This window comes from Urocitellus parryii, chromosome 6 (genome assembly GCF_045843805.1).
Source record: "Urocitellus parryii isolate mUroPar1 chromosome 6, mUroPar1.hap1, whole genome shotgun sequence".
NCBI classification, from domain to species: Eukaryota; Metazoa; Chordata; class Mammalia; order Rodentia; family Sciuridae; genus Urocitellus; species Urocitellus parryii.
The window spans coordinates 89,838,482-89,849,101 of record NC_135536.1 but is presented as its reverse complement, the minus strand read 5'-3'; the positions used below and the strand labels follow the sequence as shown (position 1 = coordinate 89,849,101).

Here is a 10,620-nt window from a genome sequence, read left to right as displayed (position 1 = left end):
CTCGGCGCGGGTCGATGACATCACAGGGCGTTCCCGCCCGGGCGGAAGCCCTGGGAGCGCATCCCAGGCTAGCGTGGGTCTCTGGTCTCCACCAGCCGGCACTTCTTCCTACTGAGCTGTAGGAAGCGAGTCCCGGGGTCCCTAGTTCTCCAGAGGCTCTCAGGAGCGCCTGGCCTTAGCACAGTTGCAAAAGCAGCAGAACTTGGTGGTCTGTTTTTCTTTCTTCCTTGCCACTCAGGCTGGCTCCCAGAATCCTGGGATCGGCTGGAGGTGACAGCTGGGGCCGGAGACCCAAAAGGAGGTTGACGGGGTGACTGTGTGCCTAGGTTGGTCGCTGATCGCTGCGCTTCCTTCCCGCAGGAACCAGAGTCTTGGTGATAGGATGGGAAATAGTGCCCTCCGCGCTCACGTAGAAACGGCGCAGAAAACTGGTGTCTTTCAGCTTAAGGACCGTGGACTGACCGAGGTGAGATTGGGAGAGATAAAACCAGGGAATTTACAGGCAGAGGGACGGCGGGGGCGGAGAAGCTAATCCGTGAGGGCTTCTTAACGCTATGAACCCTTTCTCCAGTTCCCCTCAGATTTGCAGAAACTGACAAGCAACCTTAGGACCATAGACTTGTCCAACAACAAGATAGAGAGCCTACCGCCTTTGCTGATAGGGAAGTTCACTTTGCTGAAGAGCCTCTCCCTGAACAACAACAAACTGAGTACGGCTTTTGCTCCTGGGAAGTTTTTATTAGTGGTCAGAAGTTAAAAAGGGTGGATATCTCTTACAAGATGATTTTTTGTCGTCATTATGAAACTGTTCAGAGGGCTCACGATGCAGAATGACAAGAGTCCTTGAAACTTTCTACCTCCACTGCAAGGTTTCTTGGGTTATATGATGATTGATCTTTGGGATGTGATGTAAGCAAAATAGTTCATTTAAAAGGGAAAATGGAATGGGAAAGGGAGGCTGTTCCAAAAACTCACAAAATTGTTGTCGAATTGTGCCTCATCCCCCTTGTAAAAGGAGCCCATTGTATTCAGGAATGCTCCTGCATATTGATGGCACACTCGTCTTCTGAAGACCATGTTGGTAAAATTTAATACCTAAAAGTGGTGCATGTGGGAATTCTGTGTTTTAACAAGAAGTGAAGCAGACTGATATAGAGTCTTTGTAATCTTTATCAAACGTGTTTTTTCAGCTCTATCAGATTCAGGTTTTTAATTTTTTTCTTTGCTAGATATTCTACCTGATGAATTATGCAATCTGAAAAAACTAGACACTCTAAGCCTAAACAACAATCACCTGAGAGAGCTGCCATCTACCTTTGGGCAGCTTTCTGCCCTCAAGACCTTGAGCCTTTCTGGGAACCAGCTGGGAGCACTACCACCCCAACTTTGTAGCCTACGGCACCTAGATGTGGTAGATCTCTCTAAGAACCAGATTCGGAGTATACCTGACATCGTGGGGGAGCTGCAGGTCATCGAACTCAATCTCAACCAGAACCAGGTCTAGAACTTTAGGGTTTTTTTCTAGCATATGTTTGGGTTTATGGTCTCCTTATAAATTATTCACAAAACTGTGATCATGGAGTTGACTATCAAAGGCTAGATGAGAGATATATACTATAAACCAAACCAGTTTCAAAGCCCAAAGTCCCATGGAATTAGTGGGGACTAACACTGGGTGTGTTTGCTGTCTAGGCTTTTTGGGGAGTGCGTAGCAGGTAACAGGGTATAAGGGTAATTTCAAAAGTCAAACTACTAGCCAGATGTGATGGCATATGCCTGTAATCCCAGCAACTCAGGAGCCTGAGGCAGGAGGATCACAAGTTTGTGACCATTTTGGCAACTTAGCAAGACCTTATCTCAAAAAAAAAATTTTTTTTTAAAAGAGAGATGGTGCCAGGCTCAGTGGCACACACCTGTAATCCCAGAGGCTCTGAAGGGTGAGGCAGGAGGATCTTGAGTTCAAAGCCAGCCTCAGCAAAAGTGAGGGGCTAAGCAACTCATGAATTAAGTTCTTTGAGATTATCTCACCTTTTCCTTGAGATTATGGGGAAAATATCAGTTAAACTATAGGTATTAGTTGAGGACTTGCTACACATTGACCTCTGCTGATGCCTTAGATAATGCCTTAGACCCACTGACTTTAGTATACATAGAGTAACCTGGGGAGCTTGCTTAACGATATCACTGGGCCTTTATCCTTCGTGTTTCTGATTTATGAAGGATGGGATGAGATCTAAGGAGGTTGTTTCACTCAATGATCCAGGTGATGGCCTGAAATACCAAGTAGTCAATAGAATTTGGTGACTTGGGCTAGATGTAGCTCAGAGGTAGAGCACTTGCCTAGAATGTGCCCAGCCCTATGAAATTTGATGAATTTGAGTATTTGATGAGCTAAACAGTGAATGAGTCAAAGACAATTGTTTGGTATTGAGTTTGAGGGCCTAAAGGAATAGTGGTACAATTGAATGGACATGCTGGGTTGATTATGGTGAATCATTTAACAAGAAATGCTTTCCTGAAAGTGGGAAACAAAAGTAGAATAGAGATGAGTAAATATGTATGTAGAAAAAAACATTTAGATTATTAAGTGAGGGTAATTCAAAAATGAACTTCCTGGGCTGGCGATATAGCTCAGTTGGTAGAGTGCCTGCCTCACATGCACAAGTTCCTGGGTTCAATCCCCAGCAAAAACACACACACACACACACACACACACACACACAATGAACTTCATAGGAAAAAGTTGAAAGAGAATATGAAATATAAAGTATTAGGGACTGCTGCTTGAAAATGTCCATAAGGAAAAAGGGAAACCAATAATCAGGAATAATTCAAAAGATAAGAAGAAAAACCAAGTACTTATGTACAAAAAGTGGAACAGTCAAATGCAATAGAAAATGATGGATTCTTGGCTTTGGCAATAAAGTAGTTGGTATATTTTTACACATAAAAGGTTGGCAGATTACAGGTAACTTTTTTGTTTAAATTTGTGTTAATTCTCAAAAAGCCACTGGTAACTTCAAAAAAACATTTATTTTTAAAGTGAGGACTAGTAACAGAAGGTCTGTAACTGAGGCTTCTGTAGTGAGTAGGTAGTGAGAAAATGGAGGTGGTAAAAGAACTGGGACAAATATCAAGGTTTTTGTTTTTGTAATGTAGTAAAAAGTAACCATTAGAGGGCTTGTGCTTTTTCCTATTATTGTTTTGTTATTCAATAGATATCTCAGATCTCAGTAAAGATATCTTGCTGTCCTCGCCTTAAAGTTCTTCGCCTGGAAGAGAACTGTCTTGAGCTCAGCATGCTTCCACAGAGCATCCTCAGTGATTCCCAGATCTGTCTGCTTGCTGTGGAAGGCAATCTTTTTGAAATAAAGAAACTTCGAGAACTAGAAGGCTATGATAAGGTATTTATTTGTGTGGTAGCATACTTCTGCATTTCTAGTTACTAACCCAGAGAATGCTGAGGTAACCCACATGAATATTTTGTTCTTCCCAATTTTGAGGGTGGTTCTAAGAATTGGCAAAATGATATTGTGCCAAAATGGCTTTCTTTATAGACAGCTTATTGCAAATCATCTTCTGATATGTTTCATATTAGAATACAAAAAAATTAGAACTTAAACCATGTGTTTAAATTATTAGGTAGGTTTAATAGGAAATGGACCAAATCCAATAAAAGATAAAATTGCAGGGTGGGGGGAGCATGTAGAAACCTAAGTAACAGATAAACTTATATTTACTCATGCCAAAATACCACATATATATATATTATTCTTTCATGATTTTTTAGTACATGGAGAGGTTCACAGCCACTAAGAAGAAGTTTGCATGATGTTCTCCAGGACCATGGGAACCTTACAGGACAATGATATGGAAACTCTGTTGGAATCTGGCTGAAGCTAAGACTCTTGTTGTTGTCAAGGATATCTGCAGTAAGGAGATGACACTCCAGGAGATTGTTTCGCTCAATGATCTCTTTTCCTTTTCAGGGCTATCTCAAACAAGCTAAAAAAAAAAAAAAAGAGGAGACAGGAAGAGTCCTCCATTTTGACTCATGGATAGGGCAATGGACAATGCTTATCTTCAAAACCATCATTAGTTTGGCTTTAAGAAACCAGTAGCTAGTTGCTATTTATATGGTGAGGAGGTGCTGCCTGGTAACAGAATAGCTCCACACCACAGCTTGAGATTATGTTTAGTTTCAAAGTGTGAACTTCCATAAAAGTCAGTTGTCATTCCACCTAGGTGTTAACACTTTATATTTTTATCAAATTCATATTTGTGAGTTGCTATGGTTACTCTAAGGATTTATTGTTTTATTCTAGTCCATCAGTTTAGTTGTCTATACTTAGAATTTAGGATGCACATAAATATGACTGTTTGTCTTGGTTCAAGTGTGCTTTGTCAGAGAAGCACCTACACAACACTAAGAGAGGTTCCCCAAGGCTGCAGTAGCAAATCCTTTACTATTGCATGTGCCTTATTGGTCGAGGGCTCTGAAGAGCTAAAAATGTATATGCAACACTTATATGATTTAAAAATGATTTCAATAATCAAGATTTTCTGGGCTGGGGATGTGGCTCAAGCGGTAGCGCGCTCGCCCGGCATGCGTGCAGCCAGGGTTCGATCCTCAGCACCACATACAAACAAAGATGTTGTGTCCGTTGAAAACTAGAAAATAAATTTAAAAAAAAAAAGATTTTCCTGAAGCTTTGTTAAAAATTATGTCTTATTTCTGTAATCTTTCCCCTTTTTGTATCTATAACTCTACTAATCAAATTACCTTTAAGAAACCATTGCTACAATATTTTAAAACAAGTTATGTTTATCAAGTTTATTCTCTGAATGAGAGAATATACTAAATAAAGAATTTTTTAATGATCTTTGACTGGAAGGAAGTTTAATTCTTTAAAGAAAGAAGACAACTTTAAAATGTAAAGGGTCATTTGTTCTCTGAAAGTAAATTAGGGAGAAATGTTTCATGTTCTTGTTCAGGTTTCTTAAGTAATGAAATGCCTTTATGTGACTGATAATTAACGTATTGGGGTACTAGAACCATGCTTATTAACAGAACCTGAAAGTATAAAAGTGGCAGATTTCAGATTGTCAATGACATGAACATTTGAACAACTACTATTTTGGTCATTTTCTCAAGTTTTATCTTAGCCATGGATATATTGGCAGTTCTCAGTAATGGTTAAACCTTGCTTAAAGGCAAGAAATCATAAGAGCTTACTATTTATGGGGCAATGTCTCTGACTTTAAATTTTGTCTGGGTATTCTCTATTTCCCATGTTATTTTCTCCTTCTCAGATAGGGGTTGCCAATTTATCAGTGATAATCAATTGAGGAGCTGTTCCCCACCAACAAACCCCTAAACCTTAATGTTTATTATTCTTACCTGATCCATTGAATGATTAACTTTTCTCTAAATACTTTAAATTTTTAACAAGTTAAATGTATCCATTTAATGATTAGCATTCTCCACCCCTGTAAGAATCAGTGACTACCACCCTTCACAATTTGGATACTTTATTTTCAGATACCCTCTCTTTACTCTGATTTGCCTATCCAATCATATCAGATCATTCTGCTCCTTAAACCAATGCTGCATTCTCTCCTCTGCCTTTATGTTGTTTGCTCTGTCAGGAATGCCCCTATTATGCTCCTTCTTCCCTATGTCTAAGTCTCTTCTCTAAATCTAATTAACTGTTCCTCCCATCTGCTACTATAGCACTTCTCATATTCTATATTTATCTTTCTTGCTAGACTAAACCACTTGAGGTCAGAGAATTTATAAAGTAATATACCCAGAGTTAATAGTGAGCAAGACTTAGACTAAAATATGAACTAAGAGTAGTCTGATTTATAGTCAGAGATCCTAATTCTATCTTGGCTACCAGCCCTAAGTCACTTATATTTTTTAGAGCTTGGCTTGGAAGTCAGTGGTATATTGTATAAGATCATGGGCCTTGGAGTCAGAACGATTTAGGTTTGAATCCATAAAAGGCTGCCATTTATTAGCTTTTTGAGCAATTTACTCTCATCTGTAAATATGAGAGTAAATATAACATTCTCAAGTATGTTATAAGATACATAAAAGCACTTGGTATAGTGCCTATGACAAAGTAAGTAATCAATAAATCATACCATTTATCTCATCTATAAGGCATAAAACTAAAATTTAAGTTGTTTAGGAATGGGCTTAAAGCTGCCATTAAAAAGATAAAAAATAACTAGGGGATAAGGCATTAGAGATTATCAGATATATATAATATATATATATGCATATATCTCAAGATATGTATGCATATCATATGTGTGTGTGTGTGTGTGTGTGTATGTATCTGATATGAACTGGGATAATCTAGAATTTTAGTAAGAGTAACCTAAAGCAAACAGCTTTTTAAAAAATTTTTGTTTGTTTTTTAAAGCACTGAGGATTGAACCCAGAGATACTCTACCACTGAGTTATATCAACAGTCCTATTTTTTTTTTTTTTTGAGATGGAATCTTCCTAAGTTGCTGAGGGTCTCACTAAATTGCTAAAGATGGCCCTTAACTTATAACCTTCCTGTAAGCCTTCCAAGTAGCTGGATTACAGGCATGTGCCACTGAACCCTGTGGGAAAACAGCCGTTTAAAAAGTTAAGTCTAAGTACACATGAGTTGTCATGTCTGAGATACAGAGTTTAACAGGAGACTCATAATCCATATGTGACATAGAAAGAAAGATATAATAGAGTTGAAGTATGGAAACAAAGGATAAATTAAAACTAAATAAAGAAAAAAAAATAGGCCCAGTGGTAAAGGATAAAAATCTCTGTCATTACAAGACTGGAAACTTGAAGGAGATTACTGTTAAAAAAAATTAAATTCAGTAGGAGATACTGTTTTTTTCTTTTTCCTATATAGTTATAAACTAATATCATGTTTAGGGTTACATAACTAGTAAATGATTTAATCAAAATTTGGACCCAGGTGATCACATTCTAGAACTTGTGTTAACCTTTCAAAAGTAATGGAAAAGGGCTGGGGTTCTGGCTCAGTGTGTTGCCTAGCATGTGTCAGGCACTGGGTTCGAATCTCAGCACTACATATAAATAAATATATAAAATAAAGATCCATCAACAACAAATAAAAATATTTTAAAAAGTAATGGATGGGGCTGCGATTGTGGCTCAGCGGTAGAGTGCTTGCCTAGCTCGGGCAGGACCTGGGTTCGATCCTCAGGACCACATAAAAATAAAGGCATTGTGTTGTGTCCATCTACACCTAAAAAATAAATATATTTTTTTTAAAAAGTAATGGAAAAAATGTTCACAGATGGTGTTATTGGAGAAAACCAAAAAAGCCTTTAAGTTAATAGCTTCCATTTCTAGTTCATTATGGGCCTAATTTCTAGGACTCTTACTTCTCACCTTTCTCAGTAGCAGAAGCTGTAGAAAAGTTTGTAACCTGGGATCTATGAGTAGGTTTTCAAGATATGCATGATTCACATTCATGTGTTTAGTTCTCTGGGGAAAGGGGCTGTGTTGTCTGTCATCAAATTCACAAATGGATCCTTGACCAAAAAAGAGCTCTATTCTAGATAAAATAGCAGCTATCATTCATTAAATTCCTACATTTACTAAGCACTATTATAAGGGCTTTAAAGGCATTAAACTCTATGCTTTGCAATTTTATGAGGTAGGAATCATTAATCCTCATATTCAGAAAAGAAACTAAGGCACAGGGACAGGCTAGAGTCACCACAGCCAGCAAGAGCTAAAGTATAAATCCAGACAATTGGTGCCTTAACATGCACTTCAAACCAATTATACTGTGGGAGCAGTACAGTGGTATCCTCCAAATTATTTCCTTCAGCCAAAACAGTGTTTTTTTAAAAAAAAATTAGTGCTTTTAAGAAGGGACTTTAGTATAGTACAATCTCCACTGTTTTACACCTTACTTTACACATTCACTTTCACCTGGCAAACTACTCTTTCTGACATGGAGCACTTTTATGAGGGAGGACCTAACTGAATCTTGCTTTATTTAAATATCTCCCTCTTCACCCTTTGAAAATTCCTGTTAGTTGTATCTTTTCCAGTATTGGGTTGTTCTTTCCCAGAAACATCTGTTTAGTCACTGATAAAAGTGAGTGCAAATGAATGAGACTAATAATGATTATATTAAATGCATCACAGAAAGGAAAGTTCTGTTAATATTTCTAATAGAAATTGGAAAAGAGGGGCTGGGGTTATAGTACAGTGGTAGATCTAGCGCTCGCCTTGTATGTGTGGGGCCCTGGGTTTGATCCTCAGCATCACATAAAAAAATAAATAAAGGCATTGTGTCCAACTACAACTAAAAAATAAAAAATAAAAGAAATTGGAAAAGAGCTAACAGCAGCTTTCCATTGGTGTGCTTCTTGACTTATGGACCTTTGCTTTATTTAATTTGTTAAACAGCAGCTGGTGAAATTACTGTCCACAAAATAACAGTCACAGAAACATGTTACCTATCTTAAAGAACAATACCATTAATTAGTTACAAAGTTTAATTACGAGAATCAAGCAGTGGCTATTGGTCAAACCAATCCATATCCCTAGGTTCAAAGTGTGCAGAGGCTAGTTTTTAAATAAAGGTGACAAATCCAATTAGATTCTCACAAAACTGTTCAGGATTTACATCAACTTGATTCTGGGCATAGTTCAATACACAAAGCTAAAAGAATGACAGTGTAATCATCAATAATTAAACCAAATGTAATTTTCCAAACCACTTTTAGTAGGGCAGAATAAATTCTAACTTTTAATAACTGTATAAAGCTACATAACTACATAACTATTTTTCTACCTGAGATCAAAATAAAATTCCTTTTTCCTATCTAAACATAATTCTTAGCATTGAGGTAAATCTGAGTTCACATGATATATTTTATCAAACTTCCACAAAAATTTTAAGCCCTGCTTTTGAGAGAAATTCTCATATTACACATATGTATTTACATATTCTTTTCTTCAAAGACTAATGACAAATTTATGAGATTAATAGGCCTGTAATGGGACCATGATATTATTAATAATATGAAAATAAAAAGCCACTCATTTATACAAAGTTTTCCTGAATGTGCAATATGAAATAACAAAATCTCTGTATATAAATGAATCACTAAGAGTTCAGAAACTGAGCTCACTTTAACGAAAACTAATTATACTCTTTGGAGCAGAGGTTGCAAAAATAGTGATGTATGACAAAAATATTGTATATAAAAGCTCCAAAATTAAGCATTAGCCTTAATTGGCAAAAATTGCAACTTAAAAACTAAATCCAACTAGATCTTTACTGTGGTTATCCAACTTGTTTGTGGCTTTTATTGAAATGATGACCTCTCATCTCTCATTCGTCACCCACCACAAAACCAAAACCAAACCAAAAAAACACCTCTATAGCTCCCTTCTTCATGGCTGTCTTTGGCAATGCTTCAGAATCTTGAAAACAAAAGAAATTGCTCAAGTAAATGAGAAGGAAGAAAACAATATGTGTGATGTATGAAAACCAATCTAAGAATATGAACTGAGAAATAAAATACTAGAAGGAAGGATGAGCAACAGTCTACCCTCAAACAGGAATTTAAAAAAAAAAATCAAAAAATCAGGCAAGCTGTCTCTGGCCCTTTTTCCACATTATCTCCAGATTAGAAGAGTATGGAACCAAAATATCAAACTCTGAAAAGGTAATGATTTAGGAGGAGGAACTGAAGTAAATAAATGATAGAGAAGTACAGCAGTAGCTTTAGCTGTCAATGAGTTTCTTTGCTCTGACATTGGCATTGTCAATACGATCTTTGTTGGTGTCAGCCTGAAAAAAAGAAAAAGATATGAGCATTACTTCACAAGGTAAGATATTCTAATAAAAGTGAAATTTAGGCTGGGTATGTTGCTTAGGAGTAGAGTACATGCTTTGTAAGTACAAGCCCCAAGGTTCAATCCTCTGGACCCAAAGAAAAGTTTAATCAACATTCTGATGAAACTCAAGAAACACTTTAAGTCACATTACAAAACTCATTTAAAGTAAGAAGTGACAGAATATAAAATTGATTTGGAAAAATCCTAATGCACAGAACTTGCCAGTATTTCATCAATTCTATTACATATTTTTTTCATAGTTCAACCCATCTGAAACTAGGATGCATCTTACAATCAATGGCAGTTTCTTCTTTTTTTAAGACAGGGTCTCACTATGTTACCCAGGTTGGCCTTGAACTCCCAGGCTCAAGTGATCCTCCTGCCTCAGTCTCCAGAGTAGCTGGGACTACAGGCAAACACCATTATGCCCAGATCTTCAATAGCATTTTTCCCCCCAATAAGATGTAAATAAATTTTAGTAAATCATGTAGCTAGAAAGTGGAGACAATAGATTTGAACCCAAGCATATAAATTCAATAGAAAGCATCACCAACAGGGCTGAGGATGTGGCTCAAGTGGTAGCGCGCTTGCCTAGCGTGCGTGAGGCACTGGGTTCAATTCTCGGCACCATATACAAATAAAAATAAAGATATTGTGTCCATCTAAAACTGAAAAATATTTAAAAAAAAAGAAAGCATCACCAACAGACTAGACCACTTGGAAGTCAG

General features: G+C 37.1%; 2 protein-coding genes across 5 annotated transcripts in view; one reads left to right on the top strand and one right to left on the bottom strand.

Annotated features, from left to right (window-relative positions):
* Positions 1-14: 14 nt before the first annotated feature.
* On the top strand, positions 15-9,285 carry Lrrc57 (leucine rich repeat containing 57). Of its 2 annotated transcripts, none has more exons than XM_026392987.2 (6): positions 15-118; positions 361-466; positions 572-710; positions 1,230-1,498; positions 3,219-3,404; positions 3,791-9,285. In XM_026392987.2, the coding sequence occupies exons 1-6, from the start codon at positions 15-17 to the stop codon at positions 3,830-3,832; spliced, it is 846 nt and encodes a 281-aa protein (XP_026248772.1). In that variant the 3' UTR covers positions 3,833-9,285. The 2 variants fall into 2 exon arrangements, with proteins under 2 accessions (XP_026248772.1, XP_026248765.1); XM_026392980.2 differs by lacking the exon at positions 15-118 and adding an exon at positions 124-270.
* The window catches only part of Snap23 (synaptosome associated protein 23), a 44,333-nt gene continuing 42,240 nt past the window's right edge, over positions 8,528-10,620 (bottom strand). For all 3 annotated transcript variants that reach the window (XM_026390896.2, XM_026390915.2, XM_077800274.1), the window contains one exon: positions 8,528-9,845. In XM_026390896.2, coding sequence (XP_026246681.1) covers positions 9,780-9,845 — 66 coding nt within the window. In that variant the 3' untranslated portion in view covers positions 8,528-9,779. The remainder of the gene's footprint in view (positions 9,846-10,620) is intronic.